General features: G+C 34.7%; 1 protein-coding gene across 1 annotated transcript in view; it reads right to left on the bottom strand.

Moving 5' to 3' along the window:
* LOC141343281 (glutamate receptor ionotropic, kainate 2) overlaps positions 1-26,770 on the bottom strand; it is a 232,558-nt gene that overhangs the window by 141,851 nt on the left and 63,937 nt on the right. The window contains exons 4-6 of the mRNA XM_073847876.1: positions 19,880-20,061; positions 10,403-10,456; positions 8,530-8,703 (exon numbers count right to left, since the gene is read on the bottom strand). Coding sequence (XP_073703977.1) covers positions 8,530-8,703; positions 10,403-10,456; positions 19,880-20,061 — 410 coding nt within the window. The remainder of the gene's footprint in view (positions 1-8,529; positions 8,704-10,402; positions 10,457-19,879; positions 20,062-26,770) is intronic.

Here is a 26,770-nt window from a genome sequence, read left to right as displayed (position 1 = left end):
GCTAAATATCTCTTATTGTGTTCCAAAGAACAAAAACAGTCAGACAAGTTTGGATTGACGTTAGCGCAAGTAAATCATGACAGAATCTAAGTCTTCACTTATCATAGCTGGGTAAATTTCTCTCTAAACAGGACGTAAAGGAACGAGTCCAATGAAGTGTCATTGTGTTGTGTCCCATGAGAGTTATTTTGGCAGGTTGGATCTTTCCGGCATGTGAGTTCTCATCTTTCCTCTGTTTCCGTCTCACCCAGCCTCTAGTGAGTTCATATCTTGGCCCTTTTCCCGGATAGGAGAGCCACTGTTGAGGAAGAACTGGGATACTGCCAGTATGCTGATATCAGACAGTTTTTAGATCACTACAGCAGAATCCCTGTTTATCACACACGCTTCAGATCGCAGCGTACCCTGCAGGTTGTTGGTTCAAGCTCTCTGGGGAATAGTGCTATACACAGACAGAGCAGCGCATACCAGCATCAATTAAAAACAGACTCTATTTTTATCACCTTGACTGTATTTAGGGCCCGAGCCCAGAATGGGCGAAGGCCCTATTGTTTTTCTAAGGATTATTATTATTATTATTATTATTATTATTATTATTTCATCAATGTTTTGGGGGATTTCGGGGTCCTTAACATACACGAAAACTCTTGAAACTTTGCACACGCATTGGAACCTGCGGCCATCAGGGCCGGACAAACTTTGACATGGGGGGGTCACCTGGGGGGGGCGTGGCACAGCGTTAAAAATTTCAACTTTTGAGGGACTCTGGAGCACACACCGGTTGACCTATATTTATCAAAATTCATACACATATAGACGTCATCGAGCCGAACAACTCTAATGCTCAAAGTCCGTGCTTCGCCCAACAGGAAGTCAGCTATTCAGGGATGTCTAAAAAGCGCATGCAATGGAATTTGAAATACTCCTTCAAGGCCTTTCCACCGATGGCCTCCAAACTCGGTCAGCATGATCTCAAGACATTGGGGAAACAAAATTGCCAGGGGAATTTTGATATTTCAAACGGTTTGGCCGTGGCGGGGCGACAAAATTATGGCGAGAAATGAGAAACAGGAAGTGTCTAATAACTTTAACACACTTTGTCTGATTTTGACCAAACTTCAGCAGTTTGTTCAACGTATGATGCCAGTCACAGAGATGTGACTATTATGAGTCAAAGTTATAGCGCCACCAACTGGCAGCAGAAAGCGCAACGTTTTCTAAATGCTTTTAAATCAGCCTCTTAATTTTACTCAATTTGCTTCAAACTTCATCCCAATAATGTCGAAACACGGCTGATGAGAATCTGTGAAGGGCATTATCGATAACTTTTATCATGTTGCCATGGCAATGTGTCAAACTTTAACTTTAGTTTTTTGTGTTTTCGAGCCACTTAAAATACTTGGAATTTCATGAAACTCAACACACACATCTGTATTAATGATATTTAGACACTGATAAAAGCCTATAAATGGGCGTGGAGGAGGCACTCTATAGCGCCACCTTTTGACAAAAGTTGGGGGTTTAGTTTTGCCTACAGTCACCAAACTTGGTACGTATATTGCTCTCATCAATCCGGACAACTTTCTAATTAACACTCATTAGCTATAATAAACAGGAAGTTGGCTATTTTTATTTGAATGTGGATTTTTGGAAAATTCAGGCTGTAAATAAAATCATACTAAACAAAGCAGAAACAAGAAATTCACACCAAACTTTGTCAACATGATAAGAATATACTCAAAATGCTAAATTGTGAGCGGATTTGGGATATCTTGAATGGTGTTGATGTGGTGATTTTTTAAAGTCACAGTAAAAAAAGTAGCATTAATTTTCATATATCTTTAAAGTGCCTAATACCAACTCTTCAAAACTTTGTATATATGAAGAACAAATCATTCTTAGAAAATACGCTTGGTATCAAAATTTTATCATGCTCAGAGGCCCCAAAAACATTAAAAGTATCCAGAAGTGAAAGAGAGAAATGAAAACTGTAATACAAGGCATGAACACCAGAGGTCCTCGTATGATAAGGAATATTTTTACCTCTAAAGCTATTCTGCTCATTCATAATGTACAACAAAGAAACGAATGCATAGATTCATTTGCAGTTGTTATGTACTGTACTTTCAGAATACTTTTAAATAATTTTAAAATAAACACTAAAAAGCATTATTTTATTTTTTTTATGAAAAATTATGAAATGTTTTGTTTGTCTCTCACTGATTTGGTAACACTTTCTATGAAGCCCCTGTTATAAGGGTATTTCTAAGGCATTATAATGAACGCATAATGCATTATAAAAAAAACGTATAATATAATATATTATATCATCCAATGAATATTCATAACAACAAATATCATACATTATAATACTTAAATATTAGAGGTTATAACTTTTAAGATTATGATTTATAACACACAATAGACACCATATTAAATCTACTTCATTTGTAATGGACTATATCATATTAGATTTATTTTTTACATTATATTCTATTCTATTGACTATAAGCAACTAAATCTCACCAACTAACACTCCTTACAGTGTAGACTTAGATTAATGTTAGGCTAAGTAGAAGGTTCATGTTCTTGCAAAGTTACTTATAATCAGTTTGTCTTTTGGGGAACTGTCAAAATACAGTGTTAGCACATATTTAGCACACTACTAATAATAATTACTGCTAGCTGACATGCAGTTGCAGAGTTACTTATAAAAAGCTGTCTAACGGGTACCATCAAAATAATTAAACTGATCATATTATACATTCATCTGATCTGATACCTGATCTTATGGCTATTTGAGAATTATTATTATTATTACTTATAAGTGATCTTTGTATGCTTTAAGTAAAGTGACATCAGTAAGATGGCAAAATATGAGACTTATACATTATAACTATGAGGAGGTAATCATACTCATAAAAGCTATAATAAAAAAAGTAAAAATTCTAATACATTAAAACTGTTCTTATGAATGCTCATGAGATTATACAACATATTATAAGGTTTTTTATAATGTATTATGCATTCCTTATAATGCCTTAAGAATACCCTTATAATGTATTATAAATACATGAACCCACAAATATTTTTAACAAATATAAATAAATGTACTAATGTACCTTTTAATAATATATGAATACTTTCTTTAGCTTAATATTAATTAACATTAATAAATGCCATTTAATTATTGTTCATGTTAACTAATATAGTTAATGTTAACAAATTAAACTGGATGGCAACATTTTAAATATTGTGTGTATGTGTATGTGTCTGTGTGTTGATTTTAATTAACCCTTTCAATTCGGTAAACTTTAAATCGACCCTGGAAGAAGGGTTACTGTGAATGCATGTGCCAACTGGGCACCGTTTTCCTGATGCTATCGGTATGGTGACTGCGCATATGGCGAGGGCCCGGTCATCGCTGCTTGCAGCTTTAATTTGTTTTTTTTTTTATTTTTATTTTTATTTTTTTTCAACCGTTGGGGCACTTTTGGGGGCCTTAACATACTCAAAAACTCTTGAAAATTTGCACACACGTCGGAATCTGCCGTCGTCCGGACGCCACAGAGGCTGGGACCCGGGCGTGGTTCAGGGCCTCTACAGCGCCCCCTGGAACACAGTTTGAAAACTTGATGTACTGCGCACACATACTTGCGCGTATTGATATGAAACTCGGTACACATATAGAACTCATCGAGCTGAACAACTTTTGTACTCTATGTCATGGGCTCCATGCAACAGGAAGTGAGATATTTAGGGCTGTTTAAAAAGCGCATGCTCTGGAATTTAACGTACTCCTCCCAGGAATTCCATGGGATTGTCACCAAACTCGGTCAGCATGATCTCAAGACATTGGGGACGCTAAATTGCGAGGAGATTTTTGATATCTCGAACGGTTTGGCCGTGGCAAGGCGACAAAGTTATGGCGAGAAATGAGAAACAGGAAGTGTCTAATAACTGTTGCACACATTGCCTGATTCTGATGAAACTTCACCAGTTTGTTCCTTGTATGATGCCGATTCCATAAATGTGACTATTATGAGTCAAAGTTATAGCGCCACCAACTGGCAGCAGGAAACGTGTCATTTTCAAAATGCTTTGAAATCAGCCTCTTAATTTTAATCGATTTTCTTTAAACTTCATCAAAATCATGTCAAAACACGGCCAATAAGAATATGTAAAGGGGTCGATGATAAATCAAATGCTGTTGCCATGGCAACGTGTCAAACTTTAAAATTACATTCCTGTCTTTTCGAGGCAGATAACATGCTTAGAATTTCATGAAACTCAACACACACATCAATATTAATGATAGTTAGACACTGGCAAAAGGTCATAAATGGGCGTGGAGCAGGCACTCTATAGCGCCATCTTTTGACAAAAGTTGGGGGGTTAGTTTTTCCTACAGTCACCAAACTCTGTACATATATTAATCTCATCAATCTGGACAACTTTCTAAATCAAACTCATTAGCTAAGACCAACAGAAAGCCGGCTATTTTGATTTGAAGGTGGATTTTTTGAAAAATCAGGTAGTAAACAAATTCACACTACTCCTAAGAACAACCAGCTGTTCACACCAAACTTTTTTAACATGAAGAGAAGATTCTGAAGATGTTAAATTGCGAGCGGATTTTGGATATCTCGAACGGTGTTGACGTGGTGATTTTTTAAAGATGTAGTAAAAAACATAACCCTAATTTTTTATATCTTTAAAGTGCAGCATCCAAACTCTTTAAAACTTTTTTCACACAGAGATCTAATCATTCTGAGCAAGTGCTGGAAATATAAATTTTATACAAGCTTCAATGAATTAAAGAAAATTAAAAAAATAACTCAGAAACCTGCTGTCACTCTGGTGAATGTCTCTACAGTATGTGTGTGCGTTCAGTCAGGCACAGAGAAGCTCATTATTGCAGGGGGGAGGGGTGAGAGGCAGAGAGGGTGACAGAGTAGAGAGCCATCCTACAGACCATCTTTGAACAAAAAATGCATGTACTGTATGTAGTGTAATTACATAAATATGTCTGATCTTTGAGAGTCTGATATTTTGAGAAAATATAAAGGGTCACTAAGTCTTTCATTGTTCGTATTTTGCAGTTGTTGTTTTTTATTTATTTTTTACTTAACTGTACCATGAACTTGTCCTATTCAGTCACATAGCAAAAGATTTAAAAAAATACAACTTTTTAGCATGATCAATTTATTTTCATTGATAGACAATATTTACATAGTGTTATTTATTGAATATAAAATAATAATAATAAAAAATTAAGACAAACTTTGACAACAAAACAAACGTTACTGTTATCTCTTCAAAACATCTGAAAACCATAATTTTAAGATCAGTTATATATATATATATATATATATATATATATATATATATATATATATATGTATCACCCCGTTAAAATACTCAACTTGATTTTTAAAGATATTTTGAAAGAATGAAGCGTTTATAGAGCACTTTATTGTGTATTGCTGTACACCCACATGAACTGTGTTCATGTTCATGTTAATTCACAGTACATAAACTATATATGAATACTTTTTTAGCTTAATATTAATTAACATTAATAAATGCTATTTATTTATTGGTCGTGTTAACTAATATAGTTAATTTTAACAAATGAAACTGGATGGCAACATTTTATATTTTGTGTGTATGTGTCTGTGTGTTGGTTTTAAAGTCTAACCCTTTCAATTCTGTAAACTTTAAATCCAAACTAGCAGAGGGTTACTGTGAATATTGATTCTTAGTTATGTAGCGCTTAAGAGTGCTGTCTTGTAACAGGAGGAGTCACCAGCAAAGCAATATCCACACAAAACTTGTACAGATAGGTAACAATGACATTTAAGCAGAAGTGGTGGACGTAAAGCAAGCAATAATAACATTTTATTATCATCATGAATCATGTTCTAATCATCATCATCAGAGTATAGGGAAAATTTTGCATATTGGTTCACAGTTGGCATTATCTGAAGTCCTTGCATTGATTGCATTTAATTAAATCAACATTATATTTGGTCAGTCTGATCTTGAGGCCTTAGAGATGTTAAATTGTGAAGATCTTGAGTTTTCATTGAGTTGTTATAACTTAGCCATAAAATGTCTGATCTGCCACAAAATTCACAGGTTTGGTAAGAGTCCTGGCCTGAAGACACCTAAAGGCCAATATTCAGATATTATCATAGCGCCACTTGTTGGCAGCAGGATATATCATATCTTTCACTAACTCAAACATACCAAGGTCAATCTGCACCAAACTTCATATGTTTGATAATAGTGCTGACCTGAACACATCTACATGCCAATAATCAGTTATAGGCATAGCGCCACCATCTGGCAGCGGCAAGTTTGGCACATTTAAATGACTTATGACATATTTTTTCTATATTTACTGTTTTAAAAGCATACTGCCCACCGTTTGCTGATTTCCTGAAGCCACCGGTCGGCGGTGAGCCCAGGTGCGAGGGCCCGTTCATCGCTGCTCGCAGCTTTAATTTCATATTATGATTTCTGACTTCACTATTGCAAATAACAAGCAACAGACAAACAATTGCAAAAAAATCTGTCTGAGCCACTGAAAAAATCTAAATACTAAAATCCAACTAACCATGTAATCTTGCATAGTTAACAGTGGTTTCTGTTGTTGAAGTCTAATACTGTCGTCCAATCGAACGCTATGGTATTTTGGCACAAATTCATTTGTCACAAGGTAAAGCCAAGTTAAACATATGCCAACATAGACAGGCTGTAAGACATGACCTAATCCTTGAAAGCCATGAACCAAAACTACTTGGAGAAAAACAAAACACAAGGTAGCACTTCATTTTAAGGTGTCCTTGTTACAGGTTACATGTACTTACTATTATAATAACAATAAATTATGCATAATTACATGCAGGTGACCCAAAAACAAACCCTAATCCTAGTAAGTACATGTAGTTAATTAATATTACTTAGTACTTAAATGTATAATTACACTGTAACAAGGACACCGTAAAATAAAGTGTAACCCAATACAGACTGTATGCAATACATGTTCAAGTGCAACAAGGATAAATATGGTGTGTGCTGACCATATATTGTGTTTTGTATTGTTGTATATACATATTCAAATGATTAATGTTACTTTTTAGTTCATTTTTGTTACTTTGTACAAGAAAAAAACTTTTAGCTCTCATTAATTTGCAACTACATGTCAGCTAACCGTCAGAGTATTAGCTGAATGTTTAGAGTTAGACTGACTTACAGTAGGTTTAGAGTTAGACTGGTGGGTTAGGGTTAATAGAATAGGTTGAAATATAGTTGCAAATTAACTTATAGTCTACTAACACTCAAAAAAATGATTCTTTAAACTAACTCAATTCAATTATGGACAGTGGTTCCAAACAACCAAATTGTTTATTATTAACATATAAGGATTTTTTTCAATCTTTTCAAAATTATTCTGTTAAGACAACACAATTGAATTAGGAAAATCAATGTGAAATAGTAATGTCCAACCAAATCAATGTAATCAATGTCCTTTAACTTAAAACCATTAAGTTTAGTCAGCTTGTTTTGGTTTACTAAAAAATAGGCCAAACAGCTCATAATTTATTCATGTCGCAATGCATGATGGGAGTCATGGATGAGTTCTGATTGGCTACAACTTGGTTTTTTGGTGGTCACCGTTGTTGTGATTCTCACACTGATTCTTCATGTCTGTGTGTCTAAAAGCAAAAAAGCTTTTTTTTTCTTTCTTCATCTGTCTCATAAAGCCAAAACTGACAGATCTTTTGTTCACAGTTCTATTGAAATCTGTAAGGAAAACCTAAGTCAAGTACTTAAGTCACTATATGATGATAGCTATTTTAAGTACAGTCAATGCTACTTGATGACTTTTGTTCTTGGCTTGTCTAGCTGTTATAACTCAGTAAAAGCAGCCAAACAATATCTAACATTGAAGATTTAAGGGTCAAGAGCCCAACTAATGCAAACATTGACCACTATAATGGTTGCTTAAATTTTTTTTCCCTCTTTTGGTGATTCTGCTTATTAACATCAGGTGTCTGTAATAATGATCAATCATGACGACGTGTCTTCATCAAATACTTTAGAAATTGTCACATCCCGTTTTTGAATGGTGAAATTAAACTCTTTGCGTTACTTTAACAATTCATAATTAAGTAAAGTGGATAATTAAACAGCTTAAGTTATTTAAGCACAATGCAATAGTGTTTTGGCGGACAACAAAATATATATATGTTGTTTTAAAATAAAATATTTAAATAAAACCAACAATGGCACAAAACCATTTTTTTGAGTGTACTCTCATGACTGGTACTGTAGTTGACGTGTTACTTATAGTTAGAAGAATGTCTAAAGTGGACTATCAAAACAAAGTGTTGCCCAATTTTAAAACAGTGTATGGTTGTCACACGATGGCACGTTAAAAATCTGATTCCTGAAGCAAAGCGAGCTGAAAATCATTGCCCTAAATATTTTAAAAGAGAACATGCTGTAAAAGTGTCTTACTGTCATGAAACCATCCAGCAGGCCAGAGTCTGGTTTAGGAGGCGCCTGCAGACGCTCCATGGACCACTTTTCGATGATGGAGGACACCTGGCTGTTCTCTGTGTTTAGGATACGGAATCCTGTCATGTTGACCCCGCTGTAGCGATAGGGCTCCACATCCAATGCGAAGAGATCCTAAAAAATGTGAAAACTTTATAAATAGATGAAAAAAAAAACTAAACCACAATAGGAATGTGTGTTATATACAAGCTTCAGTGTAAAATCTAGTAAGCTTCCTTGATGTCATGAGCAAAAACAGAAAATGTACCTGCCATGAAACGTGTTTGCGTTTTTTTTTTTTTTTATAAAACATATACTATATTGCCAAAAGTATTGGGACAGCCCCTTCTAATGAACAGGTTTAACTACTTTAGTAAAGTCCATGGCCCGGTTTCACAGACAGGGCTTAGACTAAGCCAGGATTAGCAGATAGTTCAATTAGGATATTTAAGTAATTTTTATAAACATGCTTAGAAAAAAACATTACTGTTGTGCATCTTGAGACAAAACAAAGGCACCGATATATTTTTAGATCAGTCAGTGCACGTTTCTTTCAGTTCAAACAGCTCAGACTTACATTTTAGTCTAGGACTAGGCTTAAGCCTTGTCTGTGAAACCAGGGGCATGAGTACAAATCTTAATGTTTAAGCATATAATGATATTCTGGGGAACTGTGTGCTTACAATTGTACAGCAACAGTTTGGACACAACCCTTTTCTATTCTAACTTGACAATGCCTCTGTGTATAAAGCAAGGTTCAAATATAAATGATTGATTCAGTCAGTGTGTAAGAACTTGACTGGTCTTCATAAATTCAAGTTGTAATTCCAGCTGAACACCTCTAGTGTGACTTTAAATGCAGACCTTGAGCCAAAATCTCATCGCCAAACACCAATGACTTGTACATATGGGTACAGTCATTTTAGACACTTCCAAAACTAGTGCAACAGAGATGGAAATACAATTTTTATATACATTAATTATGCTTCCATCTTGTTGCCACAGTTTTGGAAGTGCCTTTTTCTGTTCTAAAGAAGGGGGTGTCCCAATACTTTCGTCCATATATAGTGTATGTACACATCATTGATGTTTGGTTTTGATTTTTTGGCTCAAGGTTGCATTTAAAGTCACACCAGAAGTGTGCAGCTAGGATTAGGATTTGGCTTTGTGCAGAACAGTGAAGTTCTTCCACACTGACTCAATCAATCAGTTCTCTATTAACCTTGCCTTATACACAAAGGCATTGTCATGTTAGAATAGAAAAGGGTTGGGTCCAAACTGTTGCTATAAAATTAGAAGCACACAATTCCCTAGAATATCATTACATGCTTAAAAATTAAGATTTGTACTCGTGGAAATTATTAAAGTAGTCAAACCTTTTTATTAGCAGGACGTGTGCCAATACTTTTGGCAGTATAGTGTATATTCTGTCTTTTGTTTGATTGCAGTTTTTCTTAGTACATAAAAATGGAGGGTAATTGTAAACAAAACAAATCAGTCATTTTTTATTAAATGTAACTAATGGATTTATGATTTATGTATTAAATAAATATAAATACATCACAAAAGCTTTCTAAACATTTTTATATAACTTAGGCCTGCAAATGGGATAGCAAGAGATGGGGGGGGAGTCATTTAAAAATAACAATAGAATATTTTCTTGGCCTCAGTCAGAGTAAAACATCAGTGGTGAAAATAGGAAACAGCACTGGGAAAAAAAAAGTTTCAATATTCCTCCTTAGGGAACATAATAGCCTGAAATCCAAATGATTTTATGAATATCACTGTGGTTTTGAATGCGATTTATAATATAAAAGATTCATACATAACTTACCAGGGTAGTAAAAATGTAGTGGTAATACTCTGTCATCATTCCCATGGCAAGCGCCTGAAAAAATATTGAGAACCATGAATGAAACCATTTTGAGACAAGGGAACAGTAACGCTTTTTCTGAAAATGTGCAATTTATCACTGAATCGAAGGATAGGCAGGCGAAAATAATGGCATTTCTTGTTTATATGATGTTCTGCGGCTTGTAATAATTTCATATGCTGAAGGACGGAGAGCTGAAATCATTTGAAGCTTTCACTCTACCTTTTTCTTAAACCCCTGTAACACCCTGAGCTCTCTTCATTGCCCATAAATACAATACAAAGTGACATCCATGCAAAGTCTGTGCTCCACCTCTAAACAAACCAATCTGGTTTTAAAAAGCTATATATTTGATATGTTATTATAAAATATGTTTTGTGTAGTTACACAACATGCAAAATAATCCAATGAACTGCATATGTCAATATCAGTATTTGAGAAAATATTGATAATGAATTCAGATAATGAAATCTCTGCCTGGATATTTTTGATGAACAGTTGTTGTAGTAGTTATGTGTAGGTATGGAGTAGGGTTACAGGATCAAAAATATGCTGAAAAAAATATGATTTAATATGTGCTTTATAAGTACTAATAAACAGCCAATATGCTAGTAATAAACATGCTAATAAGTAACTAGTAAATAGTGAATAGTGTTCCCTAACCTAAAGTGTTTTAATTCCTGAAATGTATAGTTTTCAGAGCGGATAAGGGATGTTCATTGTGGGGGCGTATACATTATTTATTTATTTGTTTGTTTGATTGTATTAATATGAAATGAAAATGTAACATTAACCGAACCGTACATCCAATTACAGAAAAGCAAAATAATTTGGCTATAAATGACAGTATTTTTATAATTGGTCCAAAATATGATTTTCAGTGCAGCAATAATTTAATAAATAATTCTTATAATACTAATAAGTTCATTAAAAAGCTGATATACATCAGGAGTGTTTTAAAGCACTAAGATCAGCTTTGATTTCTTGGAGAAGGCGAAGTATTTAAAAGAAGAGCAGATGGGATTTTATTTTGCTCATTGCTTGTTTGTCTCCATAACTGTAATGAGCTCTCGGGTTCCCACGCCAACCCAACCACGCATTCACACGGCATCTCTCGCAGACTGACAGACAACTCAATCCATAACAATAATTAATTTATGGGCCAAGCTGTTGTGTTGCTAAACGTTGGAACAACAATCGTCTAAACCCAAGTGTCAGCCTGTTGCATTCGCTCTGTTTAGTGCGCACTTCAGGGCGATGTGAAACATACATGAGGCGGCTCCGTGCAAGTGCGCCCGGTAACAGCTGCTACATCACAGACGTGATCCTGTATTAGCACGTGAGCTAATTGTGCCCTGCGCTGTGCGCCGGATGGAAATACACGTCTTTAACATTGCTCACCCTGTGATATCTTCAGCTGTATTACCAGGAGCTGCTGTGCGACACAGGTGTGTGTGTGTGATACACACTCAGACTGCTAGAACGATTATAAATCACACATTATTACTGCTGTCAGCCTGGCGAGGGTGATTAGAATGGGTAGAGGTCAGGTCAGTAATTACATTTGTTGTTGTGTGGTCTAGCGCTGTTAATAACAGGTGGTATCGTGTCCAGGTGGACTGGAAAAGCTCCAGGAGACATCTACAGACTGCCGGTGGAAACTCATATTTGCTTTCATGAGCCGGCAGCACTTGCACCATTAGTGAGTAAAACTGTTGGTTAGATAGCCAACAGGAGAGCATGAATTAAAATGGACACAATTTAGATCATTATAGCACTGGACTTGTTTCTTAAAGTGGTCATTTCATGAAAATCCTAGTCATAGAGAAGTAATATAGAGATATTATGATGGATAATACAGCAGAACACCAGAAGACAAGTACACTATTATTCCAGTTAGCATATAACTGACTCACTAAGAGTAAAATATGGAGGTAGTATAATCCTATGTTTCTGGCTGTGTTAACTCAACACAGTTGTAAAATTGCGAGTACATAACAATGTAATAAAAGTCAAGCTTCATTTAGCATACTTTTAAAAAAGGGTACTTTTTGCAAAAGTAATATGATCTTCATAAAGGGATAGTTTAGCCATCCTAGATGTATATGACTTTCTGGTTTCACTTTATTTTACAATATGTGTACTTACATGTATGTATAGTGTAATTACAGTGTATCTACCTAAAAAAGTTCTGGTAATATAAGGTAACTACATAGGGTAGGGTTAGGTTTAGGGGTAGGTTCATGGTTAGGAACTATTTATTACCTAGTTATTATAATTACTAAAATAAGTGCATACACTCTACAAATCCTGGGTTGTTGTTTTTTTAACCAAAAAGCCTTTTGGGTACATTTTTTGGGTTACTTTTTCAGTGTTTGGGTAGTTTTTGTGTTACCTAGCTCTTGGGTAAATTTAACAACCCAGTCATTGGGTAGTTTTTTAGTGTTACCCAGCTCCCATGGGTCAGACATAATAACCCAATGTTTAGGTAGTTTTTGTATTACTCAGATCCTGGGTCGGACATAACGGCAGGGATTTTGCTTTGAGAGAGCAGTTCTAAGTGCCATTTACAGTGTATGCTGTAAAGCTTTTCCAGTTTTTAACCTAGTGTTTTTAGTAGTATTAGTAGTTTTAGTAGTGTGTACATGAGAAACAGGACTGTAAAATAAAGTGCTACCGACTTTCTTCTTTTAGACGAATACAATCTGAGTTATATTAAAAAAAAATGTCCTGCCTCTTCCAATTGGTTTATAATGGCAGTAAATGCTTTATAATGTCAGTGAATGGTGGTCAAGATTTTAAAGCAAAATAAAGTGCATCCATACATCATAAAAAGTACTCCACATGACTCCACAAAGCCTCCTAAAGAAAACTGCATTTGTGTGAAAAAATATATCCATATTTAAAACTTTATAAACCTTAATCTCTAGCTTCTGCTAACTGTCATAGGCACATTCACAAGAGAGAGTTCTATGTCATTTGCAGGAACGTTACTCTCTTGTGAGCATGCATGCGACACCACCATTCACAGTCATTATAAGGCTTGGAAGATTTTTTAATATACCTCTGTTTGTATTCATCTGGAAAAAAAGTCTTATACACCTAGGATTGCTTGAGGGTGAGTAAATCATGGGCTAATTTTCGTTTTTGGCTTGTGGCTAGAGGGTGCATATTCAAAACAAACAAAGAAACAAAGGCATAGTTTGATGATGCTTTGATTGAGTGTGGAATTATTGGAGTTGTCGTCTTCATCCCCACAGCCAATGTAATCTGACAGGACTTGTGCAGAAATCATGTTCATGGATGAGCTTTAAAGATTTATTAACATCACTGTAGTATGAAGCAGGATGGGTTTGAAAATCATGGTAGCAAAACAAGGCCATTTAAACATTCTTGAAAACATTTCGGATAATGTAAGTACACAAGTCAACTAAATATGTAACATTGTTCTAGTGGTTTTTACCTAATGTAATGTTTTCTGACACTTATTTGCATTTTACTTACAACTAAATGTTAGCCAACATCAAAATAAGTGTACTTTTTTATACTACCTGGCCTCATGATGAAAATGTACCTCTGCACTGTAAAAAGTTTTCACCAGATTCAACTTAAAAACTTAAGTTCAGCAGCTGCCTTAAAATTTTATGTTAAATCAGCTTAAAACTATAAGTCATTTTAACTTATTACAATAAAAATTAGTTGATTTAACTTGCGAGTTGAAATGACTTAAGTTGATTTAACTTAAAATTGTAAGACAGCTACTAAACTTAAGTTTTTAAGTTAAAACTGGTGAAAACTTTTTACAGTGTGGGAACTTTTTCGCAAGACGCAAAATACATATCACTGCAGTTTCCAACAGAAATGAACACTAGAGGTGGTAAAACGGCGAGCAATTGTAATCATTCTTGTACACAGTTAGAATTACAGCTCAGTAATTACTGTTTTTGCATTACTGTATGGGGTAGTTTTAGGGTAGGGGTAGGTGCAGATATGAATAAAATACAGTCGAATAGGTAGAACATTTAATTTGGTTTGTTTCTGGCCACAGCTGTAACCCTTCTTGCTAAACCCCCATATGTTTCGTGTACCAGAGGTAACAAGCTCGCTCCATAGCTCAGTTGGCATGGAATTAGACTTAGGATGTGAAGTCCTTGGGTACGAATCCCATGAAAAAAAAAAAAAAAAACATGACTGACGATGAAAGACCTGAAAGATCGAAAAACAAGCCAAAACGGCATGCTTGCAATTGCATGTTTATGTCACATTCGCTTTTGTTCATATTATCGGGTAGGTTTAGGTGTAATGCAGACGATACATTATTTAAAAAATGTCACAGATCATTACATTTATAGCGCCACTCAACAGACATTTCAAGCCAGAACTGCGGTGACAAATACACAACCAACTCTCTGTTTTTCTGCCACCAACGAAAATAGTTCCAAACAAAGCTATTTCAGAGACACTGCAATGCAGTAGTGGTGTTTGTTTAATTCATGACTCAATCAGCATTTTAGAAAGAATCTGCCACCTACTGGCAAAACGATGTAACCTAAACAGAAAATGTCACAGAAAAATATACACCGGCAAACTGTCTGGAATTTAGTCTCAGATTCGTTCATACATAACATGTTTTTGAATTCCTCTACGCTATTTTTCTATTGCTTTTTGTGTAAACACATTAGAAGGATTCCTTGCATCTTTTGCAGCATCTTGTGCTTGACCCAGCATTCTGGAAATGCATAATAATAATTCTAAAAAAGTTTGGAAAAAGAGTGGCTGAAGTATATTTTATAACAGTAACAAGTCCCTGGTCAGTCTGATCTTAACAGTTTGAGTGGCACATTTAATCACAGAATATTTTGCAAAGAGACTGTTGTTAGAAGGACAGAGCACTTCAAAGTATATTAGACATAATAACAAAACCCACAGTCCATGAAATAATGTGATTTCTCATTTAATGTGAAAAGGGAATTTATGTAGAAGACAAATATACAGCAGCAATTTTACTTCTATTTTAATAAATGTAGTATAATTGTTTTCAGTACACAATAAATCTAAACTAACATTATTTTTTCATCATATTTATTATTTTATTCTACTAAATTGAAACCAATGATAATAATAATAATAATAATAATAAATAAATAAATTAATTAATTAATTAATTAATTAATCTGATAGATTCAAATATCTGAAATATCACATCCTTGCTAGACCCAGTTATCATTGCCATCATCAGCCCCAAAGTGAAATGAATTATTAAATTCAGTCTTGTGTGAAACATATGGTCGGGAAATAATGGCTCTGTAGCCTGAGCAGATTTTGCAAAGTTCAAAAGTGTGGACGACTTCACAAAGCCAAAAGTTTCAAATGTGGATATCACACAAACCCTCTGAGAGCTGCCCATTATAGAAGCATATATCCACTGCCACTAATAATGAGTATCTTCATTATCACTTCAGTGGTCTGAAACTGATTAAGGAGGTCTGTGAGTCAATCTCTGGCTGAATAATACCCACTTTAATATTTGATTATTCCTGTAATTGGGCGAAAATTCTCACAGTTAAGTCACACATTGAAATATCAGTTTTCTCTTTGGGTTTCTCTAATATGAGACTATTCACAGAACTCTAGGAGTGCATATCCTTTTACATTGTTTGGCAAACTTTATTTAATCAGTCTTTCCCATTAAGATTAAATTGCAATGTGAAAGTGAAGGATTTATTTTGAAACTAGTACATTTCACAAGTAATTATAGAAATGGCAAGTAAATGTGAATTTTAATCATCTTTGTGTTATTTACAACTTTAAAAATCATTTCCGAAATAAAATATAGCAAATGTTGTAGATATTAGGAGCAGAAGTGGTTAAAAGCACTGATCTTGTAGGGCACCTCACATCATGAGTATTATCCTATTGACTAATCACATGCAAACTGACTAACGGAGCATGTAAGCTTGACTGGCTGATGGGTAATCAATAAAACCTGTACACTTCACTGATTGTGTACAAATCAAGCTCACACACAAGATCAAAAGAGACAATGAATTAACAGGTCAAAAACAATGCATGCACTTTTCTCCTTCAAAGCATAAAAAGAGGATCAAATCACCATATCAGCAGAGCTTGGAATAATATAGACAAGCCACATTTTAGGAGTGGAAAAACGTAAATGTAAAATAAAGCAATGTGTCAGATCATCTCATTTTTGTAATTCATATCTGGCTGAATAAGTTCTTCCCATACACTTCTGAGTAAGTATGTAAGTAAACTGTATGACCAAACCTTGCAATGCAAAATTGGTTGGTGACAATGTATTATATTTTATACAACGGTTCTTTCTGGTCCTCAAATCTGATTGTCTAATACGAGTGCGATATTAGAGTCAGAATTCCAACAGACGTTTCACCATTTGCAATTGTATCACTCCGCTTGTGGTACTTCTCACAGCAAGTGTCATGGCGAACACCCAAATCCACTATAATTTAAAAAAATATACTGTTTTTTGTGTCACAGAATGTATTTTTAAGAGGTTTCAGGCGAGAATGTACTTGTTTATACTTCAAATATGCAGTTTGTTAAAATTTGCATCAACGTTTTCGGACGTGTGGGCTCCAGGGCGTCAGCGGGTGTTCATGAACCTGCCGAGGGAAGCCTCACCTTGGCCAGATCTTCTGGAATCTACCACTGGCTCTAATGTCTCTATAGTTGTTAAACATGAGATATAATTAGTTTTGGGTAAATGTAACAGGCAGTCTTTGGTCTCATCAATCTATTATGAGTTTCAGAGCAAATAGTTTTGGCACAATCTCATCATTATTTTTTTAAATTCAGTGCTGTATATCAGAACACTGACTATATTATTCAATATTTATTATTCAATACCTAATATTTATATAATTAACAGCAGTATTTAATACTAGTTTTTAGTATTGAAAATACTCGTGATGGTGATTTTAGTTACATTATTCTGCCATTAGATGGTGACAAAAGACTGCTTGTACGAGTCAGCAGTAAAGACTTTTATACTGAAAAATAAACACTGTTATAAATGGAAGTTTTTTTTTTTCTTTCCACAACAGCTTGACACAGCTAACAAATGCACTGAGCAGCGCTGTCATCAGAAATCACCCGTAACAGATGAAAGGATATTACAACAAAAATAACGCTTTCCTCAGCAGACATTCAAACTAATGTTTTATTGTGAATATGAGATTGATCTGAAGAATGAATGCTGTATCAGATGCAGGTAATCACACGCACTCAGACTATGTCTCTCATAATATTCTACTACACATAACACAGTGAGCTTTTAAAACAGTAATACAATAAGCCTTTAATGAAACAACTCAATGTACTTTCGTTACTAGTTTTAAAGTGACGTTTTTGAGTTAGTAACAGAGGCTTGGGCTCAGCTGTTCAACTGTCAAACCGTGGCGGAAGGAACTAGTTCTGCACAAAAGAGGGTTTTTAAAGAAACTCTGTTGTTGTTTCTTGTGTATTTACACACTCGTGCCGTCAAACTGTTAAACCAAATCACAGCTGTGCCAATATACAGCTATATCTCATGTTTACGAGTGTGATATTGCATTTATATACTCCTAAGAGTACATAAATATAATCTAAATCACATATAGTAATTTTGGACCATGTCTTTACATTTTCTGCAGTTTTTAGCAGTTGTGGTTTTGAGTAAAAAAAAAAAAAAAAACTTACTATACCAAAATATTTTGTGTTTATTTATGTATTTCTTTGTTTGATTGTTCTATGTCATTACATTTTTTGAAACATAAGAAACAAATGGGGGGGGGGGAAATTATTTAAAAAGTTTTATTTTATTGATATTTTATACAAAGAAAGCTTTTTTTCTTTTCTTTTTGGATTCTGGATATATATTCTCATTTTATTTTATTATTTGATATTTTATTTTATTTGAATAAAATGCTATGTTATTTTATCTTCTTAACGCTATAGTTGGAACTATGGCAACTGTTGGGAAATTATTTATAGTTTTTGACATGAACTCTCAATAAGCTTTTAGGTTATTGTGTTTGCGGCTCTACTTGAAGAGGCTTAAATCCTCTACAGAACAATACAATACAACACAACACAGTCTTTATATCATTTACGGAGTTCTTCAGTCCCCACTCTGAGAATAAGCACATAAAGTTCCACCAAACCACTGCCCTGCTTGAGACTGAAGTGAAGTTTTGGTGGTACAGATAAACACAGATAGTGTGACATTTCCTTTGGACTGTAGTGTAGAGCTCAGCATTGCTGCATTTCACCAGCTCTAAAACTAGGTAGCTATTTTCTGAAGGTTCAGGTATAAATCTGTCTTTTGTCTGCCTGCTAACCTTCAAACTTTGAAGGTATTTTACAGTTTCAGACTATGTTTTGTCAATCTGTATTTAAAGTATGACTCAACAAACTTTCCTTCTGCGATTAAATATTACACTTCTGCCTTCTCACAATTATATCAGTATTTCAAAGTATGTGTTGTGTTTAGAAGCATCCTGTGGTGAAAATGGCTATGTTAGTTTATTTTCTTTGTTTACTTCACACATAACTTTTTTTCATTTTCCATAACAAGCATACATTTCACTGACACTCTCATCTTCTTGGTAAGCAAGTACACTAACCTTTTGTCAACTTTTTTTTTTTTTAACTTTAATCATTTATGATGGATTTTCATACTTTCAAAGTTAATAAGACTGAAAGTCTGGGTCTAGGATAATAGTAGAACAATAATAAATCTATACATAAAAGGCTTGGAAATTATCTAAATAACTAAGGCATGGTAAAACTTTTTCCAAGACAGTTGCAACCGAATGCAATCTTTATATAACAGAAAGGGGGAAATGCAATTAGGGAAAAAGGGGGAAAAGGATATATCAAGTTTTCTGTAGGAAAGAAAATTGTGTATGTAGTGAATTCATATGTACGCATATGAAGACACTGAACTGCAATAGTCCTATTTACTCATCTCTCTTCACAACAATCTATCATTTTTTCAACAGTTTTGCTTTAACATTCATGATTAGGAAAAGTTGTAAGGTTCTCAAAGTTTTGGTGGTTTACAGATAAACATAGATAGAGTGACATTTCCTTTGGACTGTAGAGAGCTCAGCAGTGCTGTGTTTGACTGATTCTAAAACTATCCAGCATTTTTTCCTCAGCAGAATAGCGTAACATTGTATCCTACTTGTACATGTAACTTGCTGCTACATTATTTAAAAAATAATAATAAAAAAATAAACATTGTCCTTCACTTTTGTTCTTTAAGTCAGATAATGAATAGGATTCTTAACTCTTGCGATTTAATATGTGAAAAAAAAAAAAAAATTAATATTAATTATATCAGTAAATTTTAAATGAATTTTCCAAATCCGGTCTTTGTAATCGTCAGTGTGAAATCAGATAATGGAAGTGACTCACCTGTTTAAGGATGCCAGCTGCCATTTCATGACCACAGTCAAAGATCACATGGAACTCTTTTCCTCGTTTCATTTCTTTAAGAAGGGGCTTGGCATCTTTTGTTTCTGCTGGTAGCTGCCGGATTTTTAATCGGATGTTGTAACGAGATGGAGCCTTGATGAGCTCCTGTAATCGAATCAGACCTAAGTGGGAGAGAGAGACAGAGAGAGAGAGAATATAAATAAGGCTATTACAGAATTACAGGAATAGTTCACCCAAAAATGGAAATTCTGTCATCATTTACTCACCCTGATATTGAAAGATTCATTTTTTCTTTAATGGAACACAAATGGTATCATTTATTGTTGCCAAATATTGTTGCAAAATAACCTGCTGTGAGGAATCTGAATATGACAAATGAGATTTGTTTATTACCTTTATTTTCTGGAGGAGTGCAGCTTGGACAATCAGAGAAAAAAGCTCTTTTTTGTGTTCAATGGAAGAAAAAATTGGATAACATTAAGCTAGTAAATGATGACAGAATTGTCATTTCTTGAATAAAATATTCTTTTAAATGTACAACAGAACATCTGAAATATCATTTGGAGCCATCTATATGAAAGCTCCATTTCATTTAATTCTTATCTTTCTAATTAGAAGAACATAAGAAAGGCATAAGGATGGATGTTTAAAGTCATAATATTTTTGGCAAAATTAAATTGTTAAGCTGCATGTCCCCTCGCTATCTATCTCTCTTCTAACTCTCTTGCTCTCTTCTCCATTAACTATCTCCCAGTGAAATGTTGGACACTCCTGTCAGTGAAATGCCACCTCCTAATGTAATGAAACACCACATTCCCACTTCAAAAGGTCATCAGCTGAAAAAAAATTATATCTAGGTTGCCCCCAAATTCCCATCGCCCTCATTTACTTCACACAATGGAGGACTTACATCTTCAGTTTCTCAACTATTCAGGACCAAACAAGAAACCTCAGACTGTTCCTGCACTGAAACCTACACTGTTCCTGTCCCAAATGTCATAAGACTGTAAGATGCGCCAATTTGAAAAAACATCCTGTGGCGAAATTTTAGAATATGACGTACAATGCTTTTTTTTTTTTTTTTTTACATTTTCAGACATTTTCAAAGTGTAACATCCAGTAAGTGGCATTAAAATCTGTTGAATGCTGTACATATTGCGGCAGTATGAAATGTCCAGTGATTGGCACTACAAATGTAAGCAGAGGCACGTTTTTCCAATTAATCTATATTGTTATTTTGTTTGCTGAAATGAACACTAGTGGTAGTTAAACACCAACAACTTTTCACACAAATTTGATGATTACAAAGGTATCGATTACTCCTTGTACCTTGTACAATTCTCTGTTATAACCCAAAAATATCCCAATATGTATGGCTTTTTTGGCATAGTAAACTTGCTTGGTGGTACAGCACTGCATTTGCGATGCAAAGCACTTGTGTCCTGTGAAATATGAGTCATAAAAGCTTAAAGACTTGTAGAAGCAAGCTAAAATGGCATAGTTGTGTCAGCAAGTGTGTTTTGTTTTTTGTTTTTTTTTTCTCTAGTTAACCTGGTTGCATGTAACACAAAGAAATAAAATAAAAAATATCAATGTGTGTGTGTGTGTGTGTGTGTGTGTGTGTGTGTGTGTGTGTGTGTGTGTGTGTGTGTGTGTGTGTGTGTGTGTGTGTGTGTGTGTACCTGGTATTCATCACGTTGTGGGGACCAAATGTCCCCACAAGGATAGGAATACCAGTAGATTTTGACCTTGTGGGGACATTTCTCAGGTCCCCATGAGGAAACAGGCTTATAAATCATGCACAATGAGTTTTTTTGATGAAGTAAAAGTGTGCACAATCTCCTGTGAGGGCTAGGTTTAGGTGTAGGGTAGGTGTAGGGTGATAGAAAGTACGGTTTGTACAGTATAAAAACCATTACGCCTATGGAATGTCCCCATAAAACATGTAAACCCAACATGTGTGTGTGTGTGTGTGTGTGTGTGTGTGTGTGTGTGTGTGTGTGTGTGTGTGTGTGTGTGTGTGTGTGTGTGTGTGTGTGTGTGCGTGTGCGTGTGTGTGCTATAAATCTGCATATTCACTATTAAAAAAATATAACTAGCTAACAATTTGCAGTATCAACTTCAATTACTATCTGCTGAACACAAAGTAATAAAAGTATAACTAAAAAACCTATGCTACTTAGCTGGTTTCACTTGTTTTAGGTTGATTTTAGAGGTGTTTTTGGCCTTTTTTTAGCTGGTCAAGCTATACTAGCTATAGGTATACTATATTGCCAAAAGTATTGGGACAGCCCTTTCTAATTAAAAGGTTTGACTACTTTAGTAATTTCCATGAGTACAAATCTTAATGTTTAAGCACGTAATGAATTTTGTGATTCTAATTGTATAGCAACAGTTTGGACAGGACCCTTTCTATTCTAACATGACAATGCCTTTGTGTATAAGGCAAGGTTTATAGAGAAATTATTGATTCAGTCAGTGTGGAAGAACTTGACTGGTCTGCATAAAGCCAAATCCTAATCCCAGCAGAGCACCTCTGGTGTGACTTTAAATGCAGACCTTGAGCCAAAATCTCATTGCCAAACACCAATGATTGTACATACACTACGGACAAAAGAATTGGGACACCCCCTTCTTTAGAACAGAAAAAGGCACTTCCAAAACTGTGGCAACAAAGATGCAAGCATAATTCACAAATTTAAAAATTGTATTTCTATCTCCGTTGCACCAGTGTCTAAAATGACTGTACACATATGTACAACTCATTGGTGTTTGGTGATAAAGTCACACCAGAGGTGTTCAACTGGGATTAGGACTTGGCTTTATGCAGACCAGTCAAGTTCTTCCACACTGACTGAATCAATCATTTCTATTTGAACCTTGGTTTATATACAGAAGGCATTGTCACGTTAGAATAGAAAAGGGTTGTGTTCCCTAGAATATGATTATATGCTTAAACATTACGATTTGATACTCGTGGTAATTACTACCGTAGTTAAACCTGTTCATTAGAAGGGGGTGTCCCAATGCTTTTGGCTAGGAGACCACTTTAAACAAATTAAGACAAGCTTCACCGGGATTTCCCCTGAATGGCAAGAGAACAAAACAAGCTTTGCTGACAGCTAACTGCCTTACAATTTGCATGAAATAAAGCTGGCAATTTCGCTGATTTGGCTGGTCGGCCATCTGATCTCTCAGCCTGACCAGCAGACAAGCCCCAAAAACCTGACCAGCCTAAGCATTTTGGCCAAGCTGGGAGACCAACCATCTGCCTACTTTAATTTTATAATTTCGTGTTGTTTGTTTTTCTTTCTTTTTTTTTTACAGAAGTGTTGCTGCATGTGTATAAAAAAAAAAGTTGAAAAGGTAAAAATGAAATCATGAACCTTAACTTACAAAACTGTTTCAAAAACATCTGGTTTTCAGCAATGGCATCCTGTTTCATCATTGTTGTGCAGATGTGAAAATGCAAGTGGGCAATTAGCCCACCAATCAATACTAATGGGTTATTATTACACTTAATACTATATACAATAATGACATAAAATAAACAACTGTTAAAGTTGTTAAAGTGCATTTATCAGCATTTTAATTTGATAACTTATACAGCTTCCCGCAGGTAACTATTTGAATCTAGTTTGCTCTTCTACCCCTTTGCGTAAATGAAAAACTACATGTGGTGATCTTTATTGATTGTGCCTAATACCTTCCAACTGTTTGTTGATTTATATTTAACAAAGCATATATATTTCATCAGCTCAAACTTTTATTAAAACCTGTCTGGAATCCACCTTTCATGCAACATAACAGCCCGTAATAAATATCTGTGGAAACACTCATCATTCAAGTGCTCCCTCCCAAAGTTCCTCAAAAAAATGGCCTGTCTGACTTGTAATCCTCTGCGGTTGTCTGGTCCTCCTCCAGAGGAGTGCTGCTTTGAGCCAGTGATGTGAGATGAATGCTGCTTTCCTTTGGCGTTAATTGAAGAGGAACGTGAAAGCTGACTTCTAACTCAAAGCTCTGAGCGCTCCAGACAGGAAGGTCAAGGTTAATGTAGCCTTGACTGTATTTATGTGTGACTAAATGTGTAGAGCAAATTGATCGAGATTAAAAAAACAGGTCACAGGCACAACAAAATGCAAATGTTTTACACTTTGAAGAAACATCTAGACCACTGTTCTCTCATTAATATCAGAGGTATTCTAAGATCTGGAAGGATATTTGAGAACTGCACTGAGGATTAAAGCTCCTTCTGTTGAGTTAAGATCCGACTTGGTCGTAATGGAGCAATGAAACCTCACATAAATATCTGGGAGTGGATATGTATTCTTATGCATTTTGTTCAACTGATTGGCTTTTTTAACAGACGCTGACAGATTTTAGCCTGTCTTTAAAGGATTTGGCTGGAATAAAATTATCTTTAGGTTAAATTAAACTATCATTTTCCCCCAGGCATAATCGTCCACTCATTTAAAAACGCATTATTAGTTTAAATTTAGCACATAAGCAGTGGAGAGGCTCAGATTACAATGGTTGGCATTAAAATGATATTAGGACTATGAATTATTTCTTAGCAATAAAAATGGCAGTTTCAAAGCAGCAGTTATCAAAGCAATTATTAGGACATTACAGCAAAGCCCTAAAAAATGATGCCTGTTTGGAAACATGGCACTGCAGCTGTCTAAACAATCTCGTGGCCACTGTTAGAGCATATGATGGGCTATGAAAAGCGCCACGGGATTGGTACACTCAGGCTGAATAAATTGAAACGGATTAAATGGTTTGTTGAATGCAATTTTCTTTTGTTGTGCTGATGTATTAAATAGCCAATCATCAATGTGGGGTTGGCCCAAAGTTCTCTTTTTTTCATTTTACTATACAAAAAAAAAGTCATAAAAGTACTTCATATGACCCATGGGGCATTTCAAGTCTTCTTAAGTCCTACAATAGCAATTGGTCACATTAACTGACCAAATATAAGTGCGAAGGAAATCTAAGAGCTGCAGCAAAAGTGAAAGACTGTTATTGTGCTTTACCCAAAGCCATTGTATGACTTCAAAGGACTACCAATAGAAGACTGGGTGGTATGATGATATATAGTGTATTATATAGTGTATATATTGTATAAAGTGTCTTTGAATAGAGATTTGATATATCGTCCATATTGTTGTATGTAAATCTGCATAGCACACTACTAAAATGTAGTGACACATTAAAGTCATAAAAATATCTATAGAGTTTTATTTTTACTTTTTATTATTCAATTTCTGTAGAATACTACTGATAGATACAACTACTGTACTTGAAAAAATATATATTTATTTTATATATATTTTTAAATAAATTTTTTTTTTTTCAAGTACAAGTACAGTAGTTGTATCTCACTTGTTTTTCACTTTTATGAATAACCTTTTACCTAATAACCCTTACACTTTTAAAACTGAGTATTTTAATGTTTACAAATTGCCACCATTCATCTCCATTGTAAGTGACTCTCTGCAACCTTTAATTTTGCTACAAATGATTGAGCTTAACTTATTGAACCCTGAATATTCCCTTAAGGCTATGTCACAGTAGTCATTTATAAAGCTTTTCTTTTTTACTTTTTAAAATAGTTACTCTTTGCAATGCATGTCAATTTGTGTGCACTGTTCCTCTCTGCTGATGCAGTTTGTCCATGAATGGCATATGCATAACCTATGAATGTGATTCCCTTGACACATTAAATAATTTAGCAGCATTTGTTTTCTGCAATGCAGACACACGCTATGTTAGACGTCTCACATTTGCTTTGACAACTCACATATCAAAGTATAATTTATCAGAGCTCTTTTATAGCTGACATATCCAGCAAACAGAGCTAAGTTTACTAACTGCTGCAGTGGCGCTTGTATATATGAGCTACCTTTGAATTCCTGAATTCCTTTGTATAACACTCTGTGCTGTGTCTAAAGATTCTTCATGCATCTATAGTTGCATGAAGTATTTTATCATTCATGTAACCGTTCCATTGGACAATGAAAATGTTTCTTTAAGTAGTGAAATAAAGGATTTCTTTAGAATATTATGTTTTTTACATGAAGAAAAATTACTGAAGGTTTCTTTGTGAACCCCAAAAACTTTCTGCTATGGCATAATTGCAAAACCCCCCTTTTGGAGCTTTTGTTTTGAAGACTCTACCGCATGTGAGAAAAAAAAAAAAAGTGCTGTGTGCACTGCCATTCATTTCTAACACAATATTGAATTTAACAGCTGAGCAGTGTTGACAGAGCTTTGTGTTACAGGCTGCCAGTCCACTTCTGCCATTTCAGAGCTGAGCCATTAGGGAATGCCATTATGGCTATTGATTTGCTTGTTTGCATTCGTTCATGAAGTTGTTGTACAGCGTGGAAAGAAAGACTCCAGTTGTGATGCTCAAGCAGACCTCAGTCTCAGTTGTGGAATCGGTGCGTGAGCATTTAACCATGATCCTGTCCATCCTACTGTCGTATTTCTAGCTGTAGAATTGGCTAGCCTATTTCAAGTCAAATTAATTTACAGTAATTCAAAAGCAGCTTGTAGTTCATGAGATATTGGTGAGATGAGATATTGATATAGTAGTATATAGTATATTTGATAGTTAGTAGTAAGTAAGTAAGTAATTATTTAAATAAATTAAATAAACTTTGTTAATTATTTATGCCCCAATGCTTAATAGGAAGACCAGTATTTGAAAAGATGAGTAGGTTTTGCTTCTAATTGTATTTAACGCTTTAATTTCTACAAGCTTGAATTAGGAACTAATATAGAATGTACTTGTTTATGTTATTATTATTATTAGTATTGCCAGAACTAACTTTTTCATGCAGAAATTACATTTGTTTTTCTGTA

The sequence above is a fragment of the Garra rufa genome, chromosome 9, assembly GCF_049309525.1.
Source record: "Garra rufa chromosome 9, GarRuf1.0, whole genome shotgun sequence".
Classification (NCBI taxonomy): domain Eukaryota; kingdom Metazoa; phylum Chordata; class Actinopteri; order Cypriniformes; family Cyprinidae; genus Garra; species Garra rufa.
This window is presented reverse-complemented; position numbering and strand designations above follow the sequence as displayed.